This window comes from Acipenser ruthenus, chromosome 1, assembly GCF_902713425.1.
Source record: "Acipenser ruthenus chromosome 1, fAciRut3.2 maternal haplotype, whole genome shotgun sequence".
Taxonomy (NCBI): domain Eukaryota; kingdom Metazoa; phylum Chordata; class Actinopteri; order Acipenseriformes; family Acipenseridae; genus Acipenser; species Acipenser ruthenus.
In genome coordinates this window covers 24,955,546-24,983,144 of record NC_081189.1, presented here as the reverse complement: position 1 = coordinate 24,983,144, position 27,599 = coordinate 24,955,546, and the positions used below count along the sequence as shown (strand labels likewise).

The following is a 27,599-nucleotide window of genomic DNA, read 5'->3' as shown; positions in this document are numbered from 1 at the left end:
AAAATTGGAAACTTCGTCAGGCAATGGAGAGTACTCTGCATCACAATGATGAACAGCTGGATTTACATAATGTTAGATGTTTACATTTGAGAGACTTTGTATAGTTTCACAGTTCTTGAAATTTACAGTTGCAAAGGATTTACATTGCTGGACACTCAATTCAGTAAAAAAACGGTATGCGTTAACCATACACATCCTAATCCCTTTCGTGAAAGCATGCGTTTTACTAGTTAAAAAGAAGTTAGAGGGGCTCCCAAGTGGCGCATCCAGTAAAAGCACTCGCGTAGAGTGTAGGACTCGTCCTATAGTCTGGACATTGTCGATTCGAGTCCAGGGTATTCCTTTGCCAACCAAGGACGGGAGCTCCCAGGGGGTGGTGCACAATTGGCCGAGCGCCGCCCGGGGTGAGGGAGGGTTAGGTCGGCCAGGGTGTTCTTGGCTCGCCGTGCACCAGCAAACCCTGTAGTCTGGCCGGGCGCCTGCAGGCTTGCCTGTAAGCTGCCCAGAGCTGCGATGTCCTCCGACGCTGTAGCTCTGGGTGGCTGCATGGTGAGTCTGCAGTGTGAAAAAAAAGCGGTCAGCTGACGGCACACGCTTCGGAGGACAGCGTGTTCTCGTCTTCGCCGCTCCCGAGTCAGCACGGGGGTGTAGGGGTGAGCTGAGCTAAACAAAATTACACTATTAAATTGGGGAGAAAACACAAAAAACATAATTTGGCAACTACTAAATTAAAAAAAAAAAAAGGTGCAAGATTGTTTATTGCACTGTTGTATTTTAAAGTATTAATTTTAAGCCAGTTTTGTAACCATTCGATTTCATTCTGTCTCCTCTCGTCCTTTCTGCAGTACTGTACTTGTATAACGGGCCGCCTTGTAAAGGGGGAGCACTGTATTGATGTCGTGTATCTTTTTCCTATAGTCTTGCTTACTGTTTTGTAGTTTCTGTATTGTATCCCCCCCCCCCACACACACACATTTAAAATTTGACAAATCACATCCTAATAATAATAATATAAATTGTATCATGTCCTATTTGTATATATGCTAACAAATAGCCATGTCCTGTACGGTATATGTATTAAATATTTAAGTATTATACCTTAATAAACTTGTCTGCCTTCAGAAACGCAAGCTAGCTTCATAATGCATGGTTTGAATCTGCATTTATTAGCAGGGTATTAGTTAATTGTTAATTTTTCAGAATATTTTTGGATTACAGTTTATGACAATGTTTGTTTATTCTGGCATCTGTGTTGTGCTTGGTATGTATATTAATTCAGCAACTTTATACCTTTCGATAAAATCTTCAGCTTTTAAACTACTGTATCAGGTAAATAATAATTTCTGATTTGCTTCTTTAAGGTGCTATAAAGGTTTTAAAATATTTGTATTTTTTTATGGTTGTGAACAGATTGTCAACCTCTGTGAAATGAGTTGTCCTGATGGGGTGGGTAGGAAACAGACTGAACCTTGATTCACCTATCCATAAGCTATTTTTGTACATTATAAATATTCATTGGATTTAGTTTATTGAAAGTGGGAAATTTGTATTCGAAAATAAAAATAAATAAACGTTAGAAGTTAAGGTTAGGAGTCAAGAAGCTTGTAGTCTGCTTTATCTTTAGAATGCATCAATGCTGGTATAATAGCCATTATTTTACATCATAAAGCAATGTTTTATAATTAGCAAGTAGTTAATGTGTTAAATGACATTTATTATTCTTATTTGTATCAGTTTAAAAGGCTGAATTGCAGGTGAGTCCATTTGTGTACGTTTTGTGTATTTCTCAAGGCCCTGCTTAAAACCATTTTAGATGGCGTCTTCATATTTTCAATGTTATGGCAATTCTTCGGGCAACATCTAATGGCATTCACACTCTATACAACTGTATTCTATGATTCTCAAGGTTACTCAGGGTATTGTCTAAGAAAAAAAAAAAAACTTTGTCAGTAATTATGTCGCTATTCTACTTGGAAAGTCTAATATCTCAGTCACTAATTAAGGCACTAATCTCATATTGGGGTTAAATTAACACCGTCTGTGTCTTGGAGACCATGACATTGGCTTACTGCACAGAACAAGAATGTCTGTGTTTATCATATTTTTGGTTCTCATTTCCTGACGTTTCGCTTAGGTTTAAGGGGGACAGTCTGATTCTTTTTGATGAATGCTGTGACAGTTTGAGCATTACCACACTAGACCACGCAGTATGCTAATTTAATCACTTTTGTATTGGGTTATGCCAAGCACAACTGAGTATGCTTGCATTTGCTGAATTTTAAAATCACATACTGTAACTACATAACATAAAGAGGAACGAAAAACGTCAGGCTTTTCAGAATGTGGACTCTGGCAGTGTTGATCAATTATGACTTCATGCTTCTCCACATGCCAGCCTTGTACGTTTTTCTGTAATGTTCTCAGTATTTATTGTTGAACATTTCCAACTCAAATACATATTTCTTGAATCTAATTTGGCTGTTATATGGATAGGACGGGAGCACGGTGTCAGTCTGACCAGCTCTTCGTCTGTCATGGTGAAAGGACCCGAGGTCAAGCCCTCTCTAAGCAGTGAATGTCCCATTGGATTGTGGACACGGTCTCGACTGCTTATACTAATGCCAGTCTACTCCCACCTGGGAGGGTGGCCACGCACTCTAGCGGAGGAGTGGCTACGTCATGGGCTATCTGTAGAGGAGCTTCATTGACTGATATTTGTACTGCGGCTAGATGGGCTACGCCGCATACATTCACCAGATTCTACCAACTTAATGTGGTAAATCCTTCTATGCCTTCATTAGGCGCAAGGGACCTTGAGGTTGCACGCTCACACCACCAACACTAGTTGGCGGTAGCGAGACGTCCCTCATATGCTGCCCGTTCACACTCCCTTGCAACGGCTTTGGTATACTTTTCCTACAAGTATGGTTGTTGGTCGTCTTCGAATTGAAAGGGAACGTTAGGTTACGGATGTAACTCTGGTTCCCTGAAAGAGAAGATGACCAACAAGCCTTGCAAGGTCGCATCACTCGCATTCGCGGGTTCAATGCAAAAGAGAACATGATCTCTGCAAAGTGACTATTTAATACCTTGGAGGGCGGGACCAAGGACATCAATCCACAGAGGGGCCTATCAGCAGCTTTGATATAAAATCCTCAGTGAATACCTGACCTGTGGCAGGCATATCCAAAAAGTATGGTGGTTGGTCGTTCTTGGAACGTTTTTCTAACAGTCTAGCGAAAATGTTAGAAACGGACCATGGCACCAAGTACTAAAAGAAAAAGGGAGGAAAAACTTTGTGACTCACTACATTTAAACCTTTCACTGCCAGTGGGTACTTCCAGTGGAATACCATTTTTTCAGTAAAGTTGAAAATGAGCTATATTTGAAAGGCCAGTCACTTGTGACCTGACATTTAGTTTAGCTATTTCTTTTTTTAGCCATATATCAGGATGCTGTACATATAATAGCTCACTCGTTAAATGTAAAAGAACAGTAATACTTGTAAGTGTTAAACTTTTTTTTAATCTAGTAATTGCTGTAATTGGATAATTATGAACTAAGCCAAGCACCAAATTAAGTACAGTTTTTGTACTGTAGTTTTTTTGTGTAATGCGACTTCCTATTTTAGCACAGGTATGTGTTGACAAATTGTGTTTTTTTTTGTTTGTTTTTTTACTAGGTTTTATACATGTTAAGTTTCTAAGTACAATATGATATTTCTTTTTGTAGGGTATTTACTGTTAATAAATAACATATAAAATGTTAAGACTAGTTTAAATAACAATATAAACCAGTGTTGTGTCGTTACCTGTCCACGCATGTGGGGCGCATTCACACCCCTTTCTGCCGTCTGTGTGAGGGAAATTTATTTCCACTGACGAGAGTTAAGTAATGGATAATGTCAAGTTTTTTTTTTTTTTTTAATGATATATCATCTGCAACATTTCAAATACGGGTAAGTTTAACTGAAACTGCTAGTATTTTATTTGATTTCATTCACTTTAATGTATCTGCAGCCTCCTCTGGGAAACATGCAAGGCATCAACACACTGTAATGCAGCAAGGACAAGGAGAGGGCTGTTTTACTAGATTTGTTAATACAATATTTTCCCTAAGTGATCTGAATTATTGTAATTAAATGCAATATGAGTAAAGAGGAAATTCCAACAACAATAAGGGACAATTTGGTAAATGCTTCAGTGAAGTGTAAAAACTGTTGCTTAGATAGGGCCAAAAATAGTGTTTATCAAATGCAGCTTTACATTTGGGTCATTCAGGGGGCAGTCTTACAGTACATCTGAAATATTGCCTCTGGAACATTTTGTTTACATGAGCTGTCCATCGCGCACTTCAGTGTTGTGATTTGGCCCAACACTTGGTCCGATCCTCATGATTTAGTGTGTTTTTCTAATGCAGTAGTCCATTTAAACCGAGCAGTAGGATGCAGTCAGCAGAGCATGTAATACTGTACTGTGCTTGAGCCCGTACAAGCCGAATTTGATGCTCTTTCTGCAGGATGACAAGAGCTAGAAATTCTAGCAACGTGGATATAAGAGTTATGTTAATTGTTTGCAGAAGCCATTTAGCTGTTAGAGGTTCAGTGTGTGCTTGGAATGCCACAATAGTTTTTTTTTTTTATACTGATATTTATAAAAGATGGAAAAATTACTGCTAACACATGACAGCTGGTTCTACTTTCCCATAGATATATTAAGTATTCAGGCCAGAATCAAGCCGGTAGAGAAGCCCTGTGGATTGCTGTGCTATCCTTGAACTCTTTTGTCTCTTAACCAACCAGGTCTGTCGTTCAGGGAGTAATGCATACTATATGTGTATTGATTTTGGCTAATCATTTCTTAATTATTAGGAATGCATGCTTCAAATGAATGACTACTTAACATTACTCAACTTCATTAAAGTAAATGTGCCAAGACATATTTCTGTAAGTGAACGTCTGGTTTCACAAGCACGGATAAGCATTAATCTTGGACTACTTTACCTGAAGTAATGTGATGTAGTCTCAAGATTCGTGCTAATTGGGGTCTTTGAAACCAGCCATAAATGTTCAACAGCATTGAAAAAAAGGAGTTTATTGAAACATTATCTTTTTATGAACAGTGCCCCAGGCGCAAGGTTTGTGAAGCAGATGGCAAACTCATCACCATTACCATTCTTCAAAACCGACATGTTTCATAGAAGAACCCCTGTGAAAAATGATCTGTTTTAGTTAAATGAGAATACTTACTGACAGAATGGGAGACAAAGCTCAGAAGCTTTTTATATATATATAAACAATATATATATAAAATATAAATACCTGTTTAGGGAGTTGCTATGGTATGGGAACATCATTGGACAGTCTAAACTGAAAAATTGTGATATATAATTGGAAACTTCAGATGTATTTAATTGAAGTCACAGGTTTTAATCTATCTAACACTTGGCTATTTGTACTGAAAGTCATTATTATCGATGCCTTTTCAAATTACTCCATTGTACTAAAAAATGTATTAATGCTGCGTTGTTTATATTTTACTTTATCATAAGGGCCTAATCTAATTTTAATATCCTGAGAGGCTGAATTGGGACACATTTATTGTATGTTGCCAATTTGGATTAGATCCGTCTTTTGGATTAGATCTATCAATATTTCAAACCTCTTACTCCAGTGATTATACCCTTGAATGTTATTTCCATTAAAGAAACAAATTACATTCTTGGCAAATTACTTGAGCAGCAAGCTGAATTCCACCTACCTCCTTCTCGCATGTTATTGTCATCCGGTTATTTGGCAAAGAGAAAGTGTTCTAAAAGTTATTTGTGTTTTGATTACAAAACACAGTGATTGTTTAATGACTTGCAGGTCCATTTTACAAGTAGCAAGAGAAGGTCATTGTTAAGACTTTTAATTGTGAAATATATTTGTCAGGAGATTTCTTGGAAAAACAAGTGTCAGTATTGCTGTGAATCATCTTAGAATTCAAGGAGTTAGGCATCCAGCAATTAACTCCTTCATGACCTTAAAAATAATGGTTTCCTTTCACAGCTCCTGATTCCTGATTGTGTGTAAAACAATATGATATTAATCAGATGATGGGATCGGATTGATTAGTGGCCTGTGAAATCATTGACATGTTTCTATAGCAGTTAGAGCTGTGAGGTGGTTGAATCAAAACTCTTTTTGTCTGTTGGTAAACCAGCTTGTCACATTCCTGCAACTTTTGGAAATCCAAAGTCATCACAGAATCAGGCTGATTCTAGTGTCTTGGCTGGAATGGTGCAAGAGGCTTGTATGCTTGTTGTCTGAAAGGCAGAAGCAACATGTTTTATTTCTCAGTCAGTTTGTTTTCTTTGTCAAACTTTTTTGGGGATAGATTTTACAACTCTCTTCCAAACTAACACAATAATATTTTCATGGCAGTATATCACTGACATTTTGGTATTTGGAGGATAAGAAGTCCAGTATAGTATTACAAACCTGCTCCATTGAATCATAGGTTAGGAATCTATTTCCTGTGGAATGAATTGATGGGATTTAGATGTGTGTAAGTGTGTTTTTACATCCAGTGGTAGGAATAAAAAGGCAGCCTATTGTGTTAAAAGAAAATTATGTATTTAACCACACTGTTTTCCGGTATACAATATACTACAACTACAGACAGCTTATCAAAGTAAAATATTCATTGAGTTAAATTAGCACTATTGGACACCAGTGAATAATCTAAACCCAGATTCAACTCAGTGATGTAATAGTTGGCATCTTCACTGCTCCACACCAGAATTCAAAATGTGCCTAAAGACATGTCAGAAGAAATCTGTCTCTGTGTCAAGGAGGGCATCAGCATGTATTTGTTTTTTCATCTACCCCATTCATCCATCTTTTAGTTATTATTATTTGTTTATTTAGCAGATGCCTTTATCCAAGGCGACTTACAGAGAATAGGGTGTGTGAACTATGCATCAGCTGCAGTCACTTACAATTACGTCTCACCCGAAAGACAGCACAAGGAGGTTAAGTGACTTGCTCAGGGTCACACAATGAGTCAGTGGCTGAGGTGGGATTTGAACCGGGGACCTCCTGGTTACAAGCCCTTTCCTTTAACCACTGGACCACACAGCCTCCTATAATTAGAACCAGATTTAGAAAACATTTACATAAATACATAGCCAGTACATGTGTAAAATTCCAAATAAAAAGACACTGTCTACAGGCACTCTCTTGGTGGAGACAGCCGGCCCGTCTACGCCTAGGCGTGGCGCTGGGCAGCGTCACCAGGAGAGAGGTCATCACCAAGGATGTGTCCAACTCGGGTTGGGTCAGAGTGTGGAATGGCCGAGGCATACGCTCCCGTGGAAGGGTCACCACATCAGTGTTTTAGAACTGCAGGTAGTGTACCTGTCCTTGCAAGATTTTTTGGAGGTTCAGGGGAGACACTTGCTCGTCCGTACCGCCAACACGGCTGTGGTGTCCTACACCAGGGTGGTTTGAGGTCACCTAGTCTCCACTGTGTGGCCCATAAGCTTCTACTGTGGGCACAAGAGAACCTCCTCTCACTCCGGGCAGTTCACCTACCTGGAGTGATCAATTGGGCTGCGGACTTCCTCTCGAAGGGGGGTCCCCAGTAGTGCAGAGTGAAGACTCCATCCTGAGGTCGTGAGCCTCATTTGGGAGCGATTTTGGAAAGCAGAGGTAGACCTTTCTGCCGCTCAGGAGTCGGCACTGTCCCCTGTGGTTCTCCATAAAAGGAGAAGGGGGACCTCTAGGTGTAGGTGCACTGGCACACCTGTGGCCAGCACATCTACTCTATGCATTTCCATCGCTTGCACTACTCTCGCTATGCCTGGAGGTGGTCAGGCAGGACCGGGCCAGGGTCCTACTTGTAGCCCCATAACGGTCCAGGAGAGTCTAATTTTTTCAGAGGCCAGAACGAAGGTTACCCTTCATACTAACCCTGCTTTTTTGCGGAAGACCATCTCAGCTTTTCATGTTAACCAGTCAGTGGAATTGAAGGCTTTCCATCCTGCTCCTTTGTTATCTGACAGGGAGCGCCAGCTCTGTACACTTTGCCCAGTGTGGGCATTAGTGTATTATGTTAACAGGAATAAAAGCTGTAGGCAGTCAGAACATTTTTTTTTCTGCTACAGGGCCAAGTCCCGAATTAACAGGCACAGTTAAGACTGCTTATGAACTGGCCAAACTGCCTCTGCCAGAGACGCTCACCAGCCATTCCACTAGGGGTCAGGTGACTTCATGGGCTTTGTTCCAGGGTGAATCTGTCCAGGACATATGCAGTGCAGCAGTGTGGGCTTCCCCCCATACTTTTACCAGATTCTACCGACTGAATGTCGTAGATCCGCAGAACCCTGAGTATGGCACTAGAGTGCTGAGGGTGGCTTCCCAGTCCACCCTCACAAAAGAACATTAGAAGTGAGTTCATCCTAATGTCTCTTCCAGCTTTGCTGGGATACTGATCACAAGTACAAGGCGGTTTCGACTTAGCTTTGTAGCTCAGAGTTAAACAACCATGTCCTTGTGACAGCGTGGGTGTGCTCACTCATTTTGTAATGGCTAATATTCCCTACCTAAAAGGGAACGTTAACCCTGGTTCCCTGAAATAGGAATATTAACCATTAACTTTGGGGTCGCAGTTCTCGAAGGAAAATTACATCGTTGTCAGTGTGTGCAGCTCCTATATTGCTCTCGGGGGCGGAGCAGCAGCTGCGTCACACTACTAATATTTATTTTTAATTTTTTTTATTGTTACCCATAAAAGACCTGTTCCAGATAATATATATATATATATATATATATATATATATATATATATATATATATATATATATATATATATATATATATATATATATATGTGTATATATATATATATATATATATATGACTGAGATGTGGCACTTAAAATGTTTGTACCGTTTCCAAAGCCCTATGAGTAAAATTATTAGATTCTGAAAAGTCAAGCATTGTTTCTGTTTTTATTACGATGTGTCTATCTTCTTAAGGCTTGGTGTGGACTCACCTTTTTAAGTTAAAGATTTAATTTTTAAATACTTAAATAGCAAAAAATACTATAATCAGTTTAGAAAAGTATGATGGTAAATAAACAACCACTAACGTCTACTTAAGTGTGGTGCATTTTAGTTGAAGCGATTTACATTTTGTTTAATAACAGCCACTTTTGTTTAATTACTTTCCATAATATAAACATCCCATTTTCAGGAATTCATGGTGTGGAATTGTAGGCACTACAGTAGTTATCCACTGTTAATGTCTTGGAAAGTCTGAAATGTTGGGAGAAGGTTTGAGGCAATTAGACACACGTGGTACTACTTTAGCAGTTCCCTGTGTTGTTGGTTTTTTTTCCATTTTAAATAAAACTGTAGCACAGCAGTGTGTGCAAGAATCTGTATGGAAATACAGTTTGATCTTTTATAGGGCATGTTTTATTTAATGTATTTCCATGAGTAGCCCGTTGGTAAAGGAAAATCTTGTCTAAGCAGAGAACATAGGCCACTACGGATTGTGGCAATATACTATTTCAGAGAATTTTTAGGCTATCGTAATCTCAATTTATTAAAACTAAAATAAAGCTTTAAGTCATGGCAATACATTTATTGGATCTGGCAGGCCTCAGGTAAGACCCTAGAATTGGTACTCGCAGGGAGTTTAGAGCCATAGCATCATATGAATGTACGTGGTACTGTATATGTAAAGTACTGTCCCTCACTTACTGTAGTAGCTGATTCAATTCTTTGTTCACTTTGAAAACAGAAAATAAATACATTGTCAGCAATTCTACTGCAGACACATTAACAATTTATTTTTAATTTTTTAAATGGTCTATCTGTGCCTTTTAATCTGGTTTAAATGTAATATGTTAATCTCTGTTGTACTTGAGACATCTTCAAAGGGATATTTCCATTATTATTCTCAAAAGGGAATGCATACCACTGAAGACTGGGGTGAGGTGGAGACTTTTCTATGTGTGATTTTAAACTTGTTTAGCACAAAAGCACTGGAGAGTATCTGGCTCTTTCCAGTCTGTCTCTGGCTGGCTTTCCCCCATGTTCTTTTCTTGCTTAACTTTGTTTTTCCTCCAGATTTTTTTTATTTTTTTTGCACTTTTCCCTAATACTCTTTTCTACTGGAAAAGGGTAAACTATTTGTGGAAAGTTGCCTTGAGGTGTTTACAGACAGGCTTCATTCATGTTTTACTAATAACCAGTTACTGTAGCATTACAGTTTTGTATTCTAGTTTGTGTATGGTATCAAAACAATTAGTTACTGTTACAATTTAGTGGAAAGCATGATTACAAAAAGTTGTTGCAAAAAGATTACAAAAAGCTGTAATGCTACAGTTACTGTAGCATTACAGTTTTGTATTCTAGTTTGTGTATGGTATCAAAACAATTAGTTACTGTTACAATTTAGTGGAAAGCATGATTACAAAAAGTTGTGCGTTGTTTGTTAATGGCAGCAATAATCAATAAGTTAATTCAATTACTTTGCGGACATAAGATAAAAGGCTGGACATACTTTCTTATGGAGTCTGTTATTCCAAAGGCAACTTTTTTAAAATATTAGTTTTAAGAAATAAGCTTTAATTGGCATGAAAGTGAATGCAGCTGTGAATGCTCTAAACACACCCTTCTCATTTTTTTATCACTCAGTTTCAAACAAAATGTGGTTATTGTATTTAATATAATGTAAAAGCAAAGGCAGTACAGAAACAAACCAAGTACTGGAACTGAACTTGTTTTTGTAATGCAATGTGGTGTGGATTCAAAAGAAACTGGGCTCATTTGGAAACAAACCATTTGTGAAACTTGCTTGCATTCTTCCTGTATGCACTTGGATACCGTTTACAGTGGCCAATTGGACATAGGGATTGCTGCCACTTAACAATTTCAACACAAATACAAAGCTCTTTATTGATGTTTATTATACGGTAGCAAATGTTGGTTTTAGTTTTCTACTAACAGAAAGGCCAGTTAGAGTGCATGTCAGAGGATTACGCTTGTGATTATATCGAATTAAAAACAAATTAAACATTAAAAAATTCAAACATTCTAACAAATGTCAAGATTAATGTTTTTACTGGGACAAGAGATTTAGTATGTTAATAGATGCCAGTATCCCAGCTTTTCCACTTCACAGTATTATTTATCCTTGTCTGGGGAGTTAATACGTTGTTTTATAAATCTAATTGCCCCCACCATTTCAACTGCCGAAATATCATAAACTATTTCAGACTCCAGCTTCATATTTTCTGTGTTTTGGAAACTCCTGAGACAAAATCTAACAATATCTTTCACATTGACCTGTGAATAGATGTGACATTTTGATTTCATTTTGGATCACCTTTAAAGAAGGTATTTTACCTCTTGCAATTCTGTTGCGCAGATTCTGTCGGTGCAAGGCCAAACACGTTGTGATTCTTTACTTCTTATTTCTATCAGTTGTGTATTTTCTAGCGGACACGGACATGTGTGTGTTTTTTTTTTTTTTTTTGGCCTTCATGAATACATGTAAAAAAAAATGTGTTTCGGATATTTTTCCCAGCACTAATTGTATATGTTTTTTATTGTACTGCAACATGACCCAAAGTTGCCTGAAAACCTCTTGTCAATTTAAGGTTAATTTAGTGATTGTGCACTAGTACAGTGACCAGCAAGAGTTTCCAAATTATACCACAGCACTACTATTTTGTTTGCTGATCAGTCCTTTCTAAAGGTCTATGGAAAGTGTAAATTTAGCCACAGGTCTGCTATGAGTATGCCGGTAGAGAAATCGTAGGCGTCTCATACAATCATTCCCATTCTGTGCAGTGTGGCCTGGAGAGGATTGTTCTAGAAATGTCATTGGGTACAACCACTGGCCTTGAAATGACACTGTACTGTAGTTGAACAAGACTGGGTTTTAAACTGGAATTGTTTTCAGTACATGTTTGGCCCTTCATGGGTCAGCCTATTTGGTGGTGAATAATTTTCTTCGTAAAAAAAAAAAAAAAGTTCTTAGTTTGTAATCATTGAGCTCCACACTTAAAGAAATTGTATTTGTTTGTTTTTACACCCACCCCTTGTTATATCGCCCCTTGCTATGCTGCGGATTCGGATATATCGCGGTCCTGGCATTGGCTCCCCATTTTTACTGTCTAACTGCGTATGCCTTAGCTGCAATATGCACAGGCACTTAGAATTACTGTTTCTTTTTATTTCGTACTGCACATCACAAACAACAATATACAAAACAATTAAAAACAAAGCAGTAATATTGTACTGTTATGATATACTTATTATTATTATTATTATTATTTATTTCTTAGCAGACGCCCTTATCCAGGGCGACTTACAATCGTAAGCAAATACATTTCAAGTGTTACAATACAAGTAATACAATAAGAGCAAGAAATACAATAACTTTTGTTAAAGTGTGACAAACCACAATTCAATAATACAGCAGATAATAGTGATAGTTACATCAGGATATGATTAAATACAAAATACTACAGGTTAAACACTTGGCAGATTACAGTATTCAGAAGTACAGGATTAAATGCAGTAAAATAGGGGGCAGATAAGAGCAAAATAAAGCACATTTACATGAAGGGTGATAGTGTCCCAGGATACAAACAGAGGAGTTCTACAGGTGCTGTTTGAAGAGGTGAGTCTTAACGAGGCGCCGGAATGTGGTCAGGGACTGGGCAGTCCTGACATCTGTAGGAAGGTCATTCCACCACTGCGGAGCAAGGGTGGAATGACACAAAGAAAATTAAATATCTACTTGCTCTAGTGGTTTTTATTTTAGCCAATGAGCTGTTCACGTGTGGCAGCAATGAACTAGAAAAAGTCACAAGGCAGTGACGTCGGCTCCCTAGCAACAAACCTCCTATGTTGGGAATGGATTATTTCAATGCAGTGGGTTTGTGCATTTGAGAAAGGAGAGGAAGTCTCATGAAATTTAATTGGAGACTGAAGTTGATAAGAAGCAATTACCCTCCACTGTACAAATTAAAACGATGTTCTGCTTTTTATAAGAAAAATGAGAAAAGCAGGTTGCGTAGAGGATTTATACTTGACCCTGACACCTCCGATAAAACAAGGGAGTGGTTTACAGTATTTGTTTTGGGTCTCTCGCTATATTTCAGCCCTCAGTATATAGTGGATTTATATTGGATCCTGACACCCGCGATATATCGAGTGGGTGGTGTAGTCAGTTATGTTGAACTTAAAGACCAGCATTATCTGTAAGAGTCAGAACACATGCTATAAGAGTCCTGTAAGAATTGTCATGGCAAGGGCACACCACAGTTTTCAGATGGCCCGTTCTCTTCCAAGCATGATATATGTTTCTTTGGTGGATAGAACTGTAATGCCTTATATGCACATCTTTGCCAGTGAAACATGTAAAAGCACAGATAACTTGTCACATAGTTTTTTACATTATTGTTCATCTGATAAATCCAAAAGTGACATCAGTCATAGTAATATTTTAAAAAATGGCTATTTTTTATATAACAATTTCTACATTATTATTTTTTTTAGTTTGGACTCTAGAACTAGGTTAAATTTTATTTTTCATTATCTTGCAGAGTCTAAAACCAGATCAAGTTACCAAAGCTGCTTTGCAAAGGAATATCATCTTTGAAAAAGTGTGCAAAAATGTAAGTATAAACACAAGTGTTGTGTTTTTGTTTGTTTTTATTCACTACAGTTATACAGTAGCATGAACATATGGTGTTGATTTACTAAAATTTGTTTTCATTCTCTGTATCATCAGAATTGTTTCTTTACTAAACATGTTCTCGTAATTAAGCTCAACTAAATAACTACTGTCAATGTTAAAAGTTATTTTTACCGCCCCATTAATATTTAAACAACTGCCAAGATGTGCTCATGTTTTTGATAATCTTAAAATATCTTCATAAACCCTCTATGCCAGTAGTTCCCAACCTTTTTCAATGTGTAGGAACCCCCTTGGTGTTTGGATTTTTCCCACAGATCACTTGACACATTTCTTTCACAACAGCATTTTGAAACTAATTTGTATGTGTATATGCATATGTACATTTAGAAAGTAAAGTATTGTGGGGGCTCCTGTGTGGTGCGCGTAAAGGCGCTCCGCATGGAGTGCAGGATGCGCTCTATAGCCAGGACGTCGCCGGTTTCAGTCCAGGCTATTCCACAGCCGACCGTGGACGGGAGCTCCCAGGGGGCGACGCACAACTGGCCGAGCGTCACCCGGGTGGGGAGGGGAGGGGGGGGGAGCGTTTAGGTCGGCCGGGGTGTCCTCGGCTCACAGCGCACCAGCGACCCCTGTAGTCTGGCTGGGCGCCTGCGGGCTTGCCTGTAAGCTGCCCGAGAGCTGTGTTGTCCTCCGACGCTGTAGCACTTGGGTGGCTGACTGACGGCACATGCTTCAAAGGACAGCGTGTGTTTGTCTTCGCCCTCCCAAGTCAGCGCAGGGGTGGTAGTGGTGAGCTGAGCCTAAAAAAATTAATTGGCCATTCCAAATTGGGAGAAAATAATAAAAAAATAATTGGCAACGACTAAATTTAAAAAAAAAAAAAAAAAAGTATTTATTTAACATACCTAACAATGAGATTGCTGGGCTTGAATCTTCGTTACCAGGTCAGCAAGGAATGATGTCATTTTACACTTTGAAAGTTTCTGATGGCAAAGTTCCTGTTTCTTTTGTTTTAAAAAAGTTATATTTTTCACATTCTGAATGCTTTGTCTATAAATGGTGTCTCAATTTTGCAGGATTGTGAGTTTTGTTTGACAAAACCTCCTGACAAATAATGCACTGGAGCTTGGGTCGTTCTCGGATCCAGTAAATGTAAATACTAGCATTGGTCCCCTAAACCGTTACCTCGTGTAGCAAATTCATCTCTCCATTTCTGACGCAATTTATTGCATTCACTGAGTCTCCATCTTCGCTCGATCTACATATAAAAAACACACTGGAAGACGAGGTGGGTGGGAAGCAATTTGAAAAAGAAAAAACTGATTGGAGAGTGTGTACAAGGTGTTGCATACCACTTCTGGTGTGCTGTGATGTGTAAATTAAAGGGATTGGTGGCACAGTCGATAGGATTTATAGCATTTTGCTTAAATATGACGGCGTCAGAACAGACATTACTGTACATTATTTCCAGAAGTAGTGTTAAGAAAATGTCCCTTTGGCATATAGTCTTGAGATACTAAACTTGTCTGAATATGATAACATGGAGCTGAAATTGATCATTCGCACTACAGTACAGTTCACAAGTCAAGCAACAAATATAGCCTCTATAAATGTTCTAATATAACTAAGTCAAATACCTCAGATGTACAGTGTTTTCCTGTTTTTGTTTTAGCTGTAAACAGGTTCTTGTGTCATGTTTTGTTTCTCTGTGTTGCTGAAAATGTCTGCGCTCTTTAAAAATGAAATGCCCATCTTGGTGATGTCACACGAAAAAACAAACAAGCAGGCAGTGAAATTCAATTCCTCCCCAGTGAAATGATAGGCATGAACAAGCTGTACTGCAAATTATAGTGGCCCAGCAAGTCAAAGAAACAAAGTGTGTTTTTTATCGTGTTTACCCAATCACGGGCTCAGAATGACACTTCAGTATGATCGTGCTTACACGATCACAGGGTGTTGTTGTGATGCTTAGAACTGCGTAACCAAATTTTGCGAGTTGTTTGCGGACCCCTGGTGTTTACTCGCAGACCACAGGTTTGGAACCACTGCTTAATGCAATTGCTAAGAAATTGAATAAATAAATGTTTAAATGTAATTGGCAATGGTGATGACAGAGCGCCAAAGCCATTGAGTGGTCCATAAGAAAGATTTTAAACAATCCCAGCAAATTAAATCTTAATCTTAAAGCTGCAATGCCACCATTTTACCCTAAATACACTACTGTCGTAGTTTATTTGTGTCTGTGGACGATGTATCCTATATTTTATCGTTCTGTGCACAGTACTCTTTTATAAAACAGGCTACTACAGAAAGTCATGCTCCTTCTATTACTTGGAGCAACATAGACTAGCTCAGAAAGCGAAACAAAGGTTCTGCACCAATATGTACACTATATGCATGTTTGTTTGCAAAGTGTAATTAAACATCCCCGCAAGTGGAGCTTGTATGAGTATGCAAACCCGCCATATTGGGGTCAAGTGACTTTTTGCAAATCTTCCCCTGCCACAATGCCAAAGCCTCATATCTCAGAAACTATGAGGTAGTGCCTTTTATATTTTCAGGGTCATATAAACTCTGCATTCTTAATGTGTTGGTGACATTGACCTCTCACCTATTATTGCTGCTATATTAAAATTAGCCCTTTCACTGCTTCATTGCGTTTACCTCTAGCCTTATCAATGATAAAGACCTAATACTTTTACATAAGGTCTTCATAATTGGTGCACAGTTGTACTGAATTTCAGCCACAGGTGGTGGTTAGTGAAAATTAACTATTTTGGTGCTACATAGTTTTAAACTCCATATTATTGATACAGACCACGCTATCAAACAGGGTCTTTACAACCTGTATTCTATGATTGTCAATAAAGTTATATTACAGGTCCGATAGAAATTAACCTTTGCATTGATACAAAAGACACTGTTTTTATTCACAAAAAATATTTCTAGTTTAATTAATATTTAGATCTTCAGTTAACAGAATGGTTTATTAGAAATAGCATTAGTGTTGCCCCCTTTATAACTCTATGTGGTTCTTGTGTGTTTGCAAATACTTCAAATAGTACACTGTAGATAGTGCTGCAATCCACACTGTACATTTTGGGAAGCAGCAGCCCCTTTTCATCTTTAGTCTCTGTGAAATGGCTGCATACTCCTAACGGAAGTGTAAAATACAAGCAAGATCCAAAAGATTTTCAACAGAAGAAAAGGGCTACCAGTGATATTGCAAGTGCAGTAAGAAAATCTATTTTTATAACCTTAGTTAGGACTCCTTTTAAAAGTAGCAGTTTCAATGACCTTGATAAAAAAAAAAAATCTCATACTTACCAGTAAAGTACCAGCTGCAAAGTAGAAACGGAAGACCATCTGCATAAAGCAGTGGCAAAAAAATATGCCTGCAAGTCCACCACAAGTACACTGATGCTGTGCCAGCCAGACATCCAAAGGAGGTCACACTGACTGTGAACGAAGGCAGCCTAAATTCATTTTTTAGAAAGGAGGTGTTTGTTTGTTTAAGTAATGTAAGTTATTGATGATCTAAAAAATATCCTGTCCTCATATTGAAAGGCTGGGAGCAGTCAGAGTTTGGAAATAATAACATCGGATTGCTTTCATGATTGAAAAAAGTCCTGCTTCTTTTCTGAAAGAGAGCTGTTCTTAATTCTTAATGGAATGTTATACATATTGTTTGATTTCTGTGTGGTGGGTGATGTACCAGATGTTTACTGGAATGTATCTTGTATTTGTTGTAACAACTTTGTTTGTATTTAAACATAACATGGGATAGGTTGAAAACTAAAGGAAGGGAACATCCCCCCCCCCCCCCCCCCCCCCCCACTTAAAAAGGTGTTACAAACATAGAGAAAATCGTAAATGATATGGCTTAAATAACAAATCCCTTTTTAGCACCAAGGTAACTGCAGCGGATTTTATGATTACATCTGGAGGATGAGGCCACTTTCACATATGTGGGAGTGAAAGCTAGCCACTGGTCAGATTATCAATCAGCATTAACCTTTTCACTTCTGCCTGTTATCTGTTTGCTGCCGGTCAAAGTCTGTCAGACCTTGTGCCTGCTCTTGCCCTTTGAATTCCTTTTTTTTTTTTTTTTCTTCTCACCAGTTAAAAGCACTTGTGAACGCACAGATAACCCTCCCATGTTTTGTACACGTAGGCCAGGCATATTCTGTTGTGATAACCATGGCAGCAAAACATTAAACAAAAAAAAAAACCCATAAGATTTTATATACAGCAAGTCATATTGAAGTATTTACATGTTTCCTATATGTGTATACAGGGAAATTAGTGGGGTCTTTTTTTGCATTTGGTACATAAACAACAGTCCAGATGTTTAGAAGTATAATTCCAATGAAACAGTCTTGTTTTCTTTGGCAGTGACTGAACAGTTTGACTTTCTGTCTGGAAACTGAAACCATACTGCAGAAAAAAAAAAATTAGTTGTATGGATTAATTAAATGAGTAACAGTTTGTCTAAACTCACTGTTTTAGTTTTATCAGATTATTGCCTATATTACAGGCAGAGGTATTCATATTTACTTAATGTGCTGTGGACGTGCCCTCCCCCTGTTGCACTGTTGTGTAAGTGCTAACAGGGATGTTTTACATTAGGTTCTGTATTAAAAACAGCAGATGAAGAACACAGACTAGCTGAAGTGCAAATGTGCATTTGAATTTTTCTTGGCATAACTAGCCATAAATCTGTAATGTGTTCAAACATATTGTTGGATATGTTGGTAGGTCCTGATTTTCTGTTGGTTACAAAGAAACCCAGAAATGGCTGCCTGAGATTTTCTGATCTAAATTGAAGGTATTACAGTGGTCTCCGGCTAAGAGAACACCCCTCGGGAAGCAAGCAAAGTGTTCTTTATGACCACCAGGCACAATATGAATCAATAAATAAATACATAAATAAATAAATTAATAAATAAATATGTATTGCTTGTCATGATGCACGTGCATCAACATATTATTTATTTCTTAGCAGATGCCCTTATCAGGGCGACTTACAATTGTTACAAGTTAACACAGTACAAAGTATCACATTATAAAATAACACATTACAGGTTATCACATTATAAAATATCACATTACAGAATATCATAATACAGATAAGAGCAGATATGAAAGTACAATAAAATCAAGTAAGAGCAAAATAAAGTATACAGAAACTTACAGCAGTGTTCCGCATTTTCGGTTTTTATCTTTAAAAAAAAAAAAAAAAAAGGGATAAAATCGGTCAAAATTGAAACATCGGTAAAAATCTCAGTATACACACTTTACATGTGGAATATGATGCGTAGCAGTTCTGGTTTCTGATTAATAATGTCACTGGCATGTATGATGAATCAGAATCTGTGCAAGTCGAAGCCACATTTTCCCAAGTTAGCTTGTACTTTGCGAACGTTTGGGCAATCGATGCATATTACGTAAACAGTTGTTAATAAAATCCGCTATCAAATCGAATACATTACGTACAATTGGAGCAGGGTGTAGTATCCAAAACAGTGGGCTTGTACCTCTAGTGGATGTATTGCTTCAGTAAAATATGTACTGAATACCTAGTGTACAAGACAGTGTAAGAGAAACAGCGACACATTTTGCCATTTGTTTACTTACCATTTCATGGAAATTGGAATACAGAATAATTCAATGATATGATGACGGTTCTGGAAAGATTTTAAACCAATCCGTGTCCCTGAAGACACTCTTGCGATGACAAGTCACGTTTTTACAAAACAGTACTGTATCCATTGTGAACAATTCCCTATCGGTGCTAAGAAGGTGTTCTTTTAAGCGAAGTTCCTGTTCCTTTACAATGGTGAAAAATTTGTTTCACCACAAGTGTATTCTCTTAGGAGCTGTTCCTATACACAGAGACTACTGTACCGGTATTTATGTTTTTTGTAAATTAGCAAGTAAGTAATACTGCTTTTTTAATACACGAACCTAACCTTTAAATGCAGTAATCTAGTAAAGTTACCAAAACAAAGACCATAGTTGCTAAGGTATTAGTAGATTAGAAATAATCGTTGTATAATCTTAAACTAACAGGAGCTTAGTTAATAATAAGCAGCCTATAGTATTTGTACTTGTTGGGATGTTTAAAAAAAAAAAAAAAGAAAAAAATTGTACACCCCTGTTTGTTTGTTTTGTTTTTGTTTTTTTTTGGGGGGGGGGGGGGGTGTTCAGTTTTGACCTGCCCCAGCTTTTGATTACGGGCTGATTTGGAGTACTGTGTATTATATTATGTGTATTATATGTCTAATGAAAATACTTTGGGATGCATTTTCATTTGCAGTGATAAAAAAAAAACAGGGCTCCAGTAAATTTAATTACCGGTAGTCACTGCAACATTCAAGTTGTCAGAAATCTTGATTTCAAGTACATTTTTATAGTTGTGTCTGCCTCAACACTGCTCCATGGAAAAAATATACAGATTTGTTTCAGAACAATATCAGTCTGTTTCCTGACTGGGTCTCGCCTCAAGCTAGAAAATACATTCCTGTAATATTTCTATGAGGGTTGTGGATCTAACTGGATGTATATAACACATATTTTTTCTTTATTTAACCCTTTACAGACCATTTATTCAGCGCCTGTCAGGCACGTCAGGTCTAATTTATTTTCACACAAGCTGTTAATTTTACAGGCGCTGTTTATTTTATTCACAGTAAAACAGGTTTAAAAGGCTCTGCATATCAACAGGACACTCAGTACTGCATCTCCAGCCCTGCCCCACCCCTTGTTCGCTGTATTTATCACATATCTCTTCATAGTAGTGCATACTGATAAATCATCTCCTGATCACTCATTTTATCACCAAACTCATCAATAATGATATCCAAGTTATTATTTTATTACTGTAACATCTCAAAAGGCTTGGCAAATGGCCGTGGTTTTCTTCTTATTTGTTTATTTAGCAGACGCCTTTATCCAAGGCGACTTAGAGACTAGGGTGTGTGAACTATCTATCAGCTGCAGAGTCATTTACAATTACGTCTCACCCGAAAGACGGAGCACAAGGAGGTTAAGTGACTTGCTCAGGGTCACACAATGAGTCAGTGGCTGAGGTGGGATTTGAACCGGGGACCCCCTGGTTACAAGCCCTTTCCTTTAACCACTGGACCAAACAGCCTCTTTGAGCGCTGGATCGGAAGCAGCTATCTTGTTTGTTTATGTCCGTGTTATGTCTGTGGTGAAGGGACTGTGTGTGTTGCTCAGATCCGCCTCCATTTTTTTTCCTTTTTTTTTCGGCTTCTATCGGCCTCTCTCGGCCATTGAAAGCTTTTCTTTGCTTTTTCTGGAGAAAAAACAACTAGGGACCTGTGTGACGCCTTTTTGATGATGTCGGACAGGGTAAAAAATAAAAAAATAAATTAAATAATGTCGGACCTGGTCCGACATAGGACCGCAAAGGGTTAAAGTTTCCCTTTTTAAAACTTTTTTTTTATTTTTATTGGGCTTTTTGTCTAAAAGTTTAGGCATGTCTGTGATAGCATTTCATTTTTTAATTGAATTCCAACATGGGTTCCCTGGAGCTTGGAAACTGGCTGTTCATAATTTAAGGCTCAAGATGTTTAAGATTTAAGGTAGACATTTAACTGGACAATTCTGCCAGTTTGTACTGTAGCTGCCAAATTCAGTTAGAATCTGTAAAGAAAAGACTTGCACAAACGTGGAGTCAGTCAGTTTGAGGTCCATTCCTATAGCATGTAGCGTCTTTGCAATGTGAAAGACCAGTTTCTAATATGAAGTATCTGTTTTTTTAAAACACCGCAAACTACATTCTGAATCATCTGTGGGTGTTTTTAAGTTTGAATTAAGTGAATGATGAAGCATTCAGGATTCTATGAAGTAGCCTATACTGAAACAGAATCAAACTTCCAGTAAGTTCAGCATACTGTACTGTGTGTTCATTTGGTCATTATTATTATTATTATTATTATTATTATTATTATTATTATTATTATTATTATTATTATTTCTTTCTTTCTTTCTTTCTTTCTTTCTTTCTTTCTTTCTTTCTTTCTTTCTTTCTTTCTTTCTTTCTTTCTTTCTTTCTTTCTTAGCAGACGCCCTTATCCAGGGCGACTTACAATTGTTACAAGATACCACATTATTTTTTACGTACAATTACCCATTTATACAGTTGGGTTTTTACTGGAGCAATCTAGGTAAAGTACCTTGCTCAAGGGTACAGCAGCAGTGTCCCCTACCAGGGATTGAACCCACGACCCTCCGGTCAAGAGCGCAGAGCCCTAACCACTACTCCACACTGCTGCCCTTCTATGAAGTAGCCTATACTGAAACAGAATCAAACTTCCAGTAAGTTCAGCATTTCGCAACCCTGCATTGTTAATAGTCATGTCCAGCATACTGTACTGTGTGTTCATTTGGTCATTATCTTCGCTTTTGTATAGTGTAATTACTGGTCAAACAAAGGCAGATGGTGGACCTGTGAAAGAAATAAACAAACACACAGCACTATTTTGTCCATAAGGAGAACAGAAACCATTCCACAATGCACAGTATGGGTTTAAGTGAATGGGAGTTCTTGCACCTGTCTGTTACATTCTTTTGCTTTATCAGTTGGCTGTAGAACACTACAGTCATCTTTGGTGTAAAGTTAGCATTTATAATTTGTAATGGAAAATTCTCAAGAAACCTGTTAATATTTATACTGATATTCCTAATACATTCTACAATAGGTTAGTTTCCTTTCTTTAAAACAAAACAAAAAATTACAGGGAGAGAATCTACTGTACCTTAAATGAATATTGGGCTAAAATAGTAATGCAATGAAAAAATGGTTTTGTCTGATCGCTCAAACATCATCTTATCCTTTTTACTCTTATTAATTCCATGGCAAAGCCAACCCAAAACTAAGGCTGCGTTCACACCGAATTTGTTAGGGAGGTTTGTTCAGGACTCTGGTTTGGAGTGTGGTGTGAACAACAGCTCACTTGGGAAACAAACTGAACTGAGACCATGTATTCAAAATCCAATGAACAAGTTCGGGCCCTAAGTGACTTTTTTGCTTGCTACATGTTGACCTTATTAGCTAGATGAGGAGGAAGTGAAGTTTCACGGTTATTTTTTTGTAGTTGGTAGCATCGCGCATCTTGTCTGGTATTCTGCAAAAATTTCGGTCAGAAAATGGGTCAAAACAATGTGAACAATATGGAAATGAAAGAAACGGGGGACCCTTTTAGAAATTTGTAGTTGGTAATTCATTTAAGGGCAGAATTTGACAAAGAGAATTCTCTTTCCTTTTACTCCATTGCTCGGGATAACTCGCTTCAATAACGATAAAAAAAAAATATTGTAAATAATTGAAACCCATGCTGACAAAAAACAGAAGAATCCCTCCATCACTGCCATCTTAAAAAGATACCAATATGCATTGCAGATAGGGTAAGCATCCTTGCAAATTACAATGTGAACACAAATTAACGCAGTCCTAAAAAAGCAGATCATGTAAAAAAAAAAAAAAAAAAAAAAAAAAAACAGCATGAGTTTGCAAACTCTGGCCAGATCTAAATCTGACCGTATACAATGAAACTTCAACAGGGAATTTGTTTTTTGGAACAAATTGGATAATAAATAAAGGAATTCGACCATATATATATATATATATATATATATATATATATATATATATATATATATATATATATATATATATATATATATATATAAAAGCAACCAAAGAAAACAAAAAGAAAAAAAAAAATACATTCAAATTATTAGTCCCAGGGATCCTGATCATGTGGCACAAGACAGGGCTGTTCACTTTGGCTTGAATGGCCAGCACGATGGTGCCCCTGGCAGCATAACCTTAACAGCTCTTGTTTTGTGCATCTGATCCACAAACACGAAAAACAAATATATATGTATCGGAAAATAGGTCCTTGTGCCTTCGATGTCGTCATTTCTCTTACTTTGTAAAGATTTTATGTGAAAATGTTTGTTTACTGCATTGAGGTAGATCTGTCTTACAGTGCAGCAGCAACATTGCAAAACACTCGCATTCATGGCTATCTCCTAACGTGGTCATCTACCGGAAATACACAGGACCTTGTTTTAAAGCTCTGACTCTGCTTTCCATTTTACTTCATGTTTACAAACTATTCAGTCTGATATGAAATATGTTCCTTGGAGTAAATGAAACATTAAAAATCTGGATCATAGGTAGAACTCTCTGGGTTTTCTTTGTTTTTCTCAGCCCAACTCTACATCATCAGAACGGGCAACTGCAAGAATAGCATCCCATCCACAAATCAGCAAAAAAATAATAGACATCGAAGGTAAGATTTTTGTCTTTAAAAGCAAATAGATATTTTAAATACAGTAGATACAGTAATATGTGAAGTAATCCCCAATTTAGGCATATGGCATATTTTATGTGGTGCATTGTTTTTTAATTTTTTTCTAATTACCACATTTTTGTTTAATTTACTATCTCAGAATCCTTTTTTCATTTCAGTATTTTGTCCATGTAATGTTGCGTGCCTCAGATAGTACGGTTGTTTGTACAGTATGAACACAAATCAAAGGACTATAGAATATTCAATGTAGATTATACAACTCGTGTTTTGTTAAAAAAAAAAAAAAAAAAAAAATTATATCTTTATATCTTTTTCAGTGAGTAAGACATTGATTATGATTTTGCAGATCTACTTTCATTTATGTCATTTGCAGTCATTTATTGTTTATTGTTGTAACTAACCAGGCACTGACGAATCTTTGTATAACTTCTGAGTGCTAGAGTTGATCAGATGCACGATAGTGTTTAAATTACAAACACATCTAACATCATAAGTGCCTGCTGCATGAGGATCCACTGTTGGTAATAACTGGATTTGACATGGAAGCAGGAAGGCATATGCTAAACAGTTACCCTGCTATGTGAATAGTAGTATTTGATTATCCTTTAAAAAAACATTCAGGAAATTTTTCAGAGTATTTTACATATATTAAAATAGGGATAAAATTGGTAATTAATAGTTTTTAATTGAAACATCGGTAAAAATCGGGGGGGGGGGGGGGGGGTGGAATCTCAGTATACACACTTTACATGTGGAATATGATGCATAGCTGTTCTGGTTTCTGATTTAAGTTTAATGTCCCTGGCATGTATGATGAAGCAGTATCTGTGCAAGTCGAAGCCACATTTTCCCATGTTAGCTGGTACTTTGCGAACGTTTGGGCAATTGCTGTGCTGACAGAACTGTACTAAGTTAGTCCTGATTACAGCGTACCAAAAAGCTAATCCTGGAAATTGGTTTAGCTGACCTGAACAAGTGGAACAAGTTAGACCGATAATGAGGACCAACCCATAATAAGCCATTACAAATGTGGATGGAAATTCACAATTTAGTGTAAAGACAAACTCAGACATTTACGTGTACATTGTCATTACTAGCATTTGATTTAAAAAATAAATTTAAAAAAATACATTGAAGATATTGATCCAGCAAAAAAGTCAGAAATATGAACAGGTATAAAAAAAGCAAATAATAAATATATTAATGATAAAATGGTAAAAGCGTTTTTATTTCATTTGGCATGATTTGGGAAAACACATTTAAGTAAAAGTAAAATTGTAGCCTACTACATGTCTTTTTGTGCACATTCCACACACGGATCATACTTGCATTTTAACTTGCCGGTAGCCTATTGCTGCTTGTCACTGAACGTGAAGTTCTAAATGTGGTGTTTGCATTTAATACACATTACACTGACATTTCATTGTTTATCAGACATTTCCGTGTGATAAACATGGCTACATTTTTTTGTACAGTACTGTGCAAAAGTTTTAGGCAGGTGTGAAAAAATGCTGTAAAGTAAGAATGCTTTCAAAAATAGACATGTTAATAGTTTATATTTATCAATTAACAAAATGCAAAGTGAGTGAACAGAAGAAAAATCTAAATCAAATCCATATTTGGTGTGACCACCCTTTGCCTTCAAAACAGCATCAGTTCTTCTAGGTACACTTGCACACAGTTTTTGAAGGAACTCGGCAGGTAGGTTGGCCCAAACATCTTGGAGAACTAACCACAGTTCTTCTGTGGATTTAGGCAGCCTCAGTTGCTTCTCTCTCTTCATGTAATCCCAGACAGACTCAATGATGTTGAGATCAGGGCTCTGGGGGCCATACCATCACTTCCAGGACTCCTTGTTCTTCTTTACGCTGAAGATAGTTCTTAATGACTTTCGCTGTATGTTTGGGGTCGTTGTCATGCTGCAGAATAAATTTGGGGCCAATCAGATGCCTCCCTAATGGTATTGCATGATGGATAAGTATCTGCCTGTACTTCTCAGCATTGAGGATACCATTAATTTTGACCAAATCCCCAACTCCATTTGCAGAAATGCAGCCCCAAACTTGCAAGGAATCTCCACCATGCTTCACTGTTGCCTGCAGACACTCATTTGTGTACCGCTCTCCAGCCCTTCGGCGAACAAACTGCCTTCTGCTACAGCCAAATATTTCAAATTTTGACTCATCAGTCCAGAGCACCTGCTGCCATTTTTCTGCACCCCAGTTCCTGTGTTTTCGTGCATAGTTGAGTCGCTTGGCCTTGTTTCCACGTTGGAGGTATGGCTTTTTGGAAGCAAGTCTTCCATGAAGGCCACTTCTGACCAGACTTCTCCGGACAGTAGATGGGTGTACCAGGGTCCCACTGTTTTCTGCCAATTCTGAGCTGATGGCATTGCTGGACATCTTCCGATTGCGAAGGGAAGTAAGCATGATGTGTCTTTCATCTGCTGCAGTAAGTTTCCTTGGCCGACCACTGCGTCTACGGTCCTCAACGTTGCCCGTTTCTTTGTGCTTCTTCAAAAGAGCTTGGACAGCACATCTGGAAACCCCTGTCTGCCTTGAAATTTCTGCCTGGGAGAGACCTTGCTGATGCCGTATAACTACCTTGTGTCTTGTTGCTGTGCTCAGTCTTGCCATGGTGTATGACTTTTGACAGTAAACTGTCTTCAGCAACCTCACCTTGTTAGCTGAGTTTGGCTGTTCCTCACCCAGTTTTATTCCTCCTACACAGCTGTTTCTGTTTCAGTTAATGATTGTGTTTCAACCTACATATTGAATTGATGATCATTAGCACCTGTTTGGTATAATTGTTTAATCATACACCTGACTATATGCCTACAAAATCCCTGACTTTGTGCAAGTGTACCTAGAAGAATTGATGCTGTTTTGAAGGCAAAGGGTGGTCACACCAAATATGGATTTGATTTAGATTTTTCTTCTGTTCACTCACTTTGCATTTGGTTAATTGATAAATATAATCTATTAACATGTCTGTTTTTGAAAGCATTCTTACTTTACAGCATTTTTTCACACCTGCCTAAAACTTTTGCACAGTACTGTATGTGTGTGTGTGTGTATGTATGTGTGTATATATATATAATTAATTTCATAACAATGGTAAATAATGCAAACATATAATATACTTTTTTATTGAAAGTACAGTTGTTGAATATTTTGTTGTAAGAAAAAATATATATATTTTTGGATTTCCAACTTAAGTAAAACAACACGGGACAATTTGTGTTCCCAAATGCCACAGTGCGACCGCTACTCGTTTTTTCAACCAATACCGAACGTCTCATTTGTGTGTTTTGGCACTCCAGGAAATGTCTCAGTAAATGACGAAGACGCATATACAACTCCTTAGACATGCGTACATTTTTAATCCAGTCATTTGGAGACCACTGAAGTCTTTCCCACGAGCCTTCTGGTCGGAAGATCGCCCAAATGTTTCGATCTACCGTCGTGGTACTGCAGATTGTCACCACTGTATTTAGCAGTGCAGAAAAAGCAAAACAGCGTCTCCGCTGGTTTTGCAGAAAAGAG

General features: G+C 37.6%; 1 protein-coding gene across 1 annotated transcript in view; it reads left to right on the top strand.

Moving 5' to 3' along the window:
• The window catches only part of LOC117408326 (serum response factor-binding protein 1), a 49,642-nt gene that overhangs the window by 16,098 nt on the left and 5,945 nt on the right, over positions 1 to 27,599 (top strand). The window contains exons 4-5 of the mRNA XM_034013221.3: positions 13,611 to 13,682; positions 23,952 to 24,033. Of these exons, the coding sequence (XP_033869112.1) occupies positions 13,611 to 13,682; positions 23,952 to 24,033 (154 nt within the window). The remainder of the gene's footprint in view (positions 1 to 13,610; positions 13,683 to 23,951; positions 24,034 to 27,599) is intronic.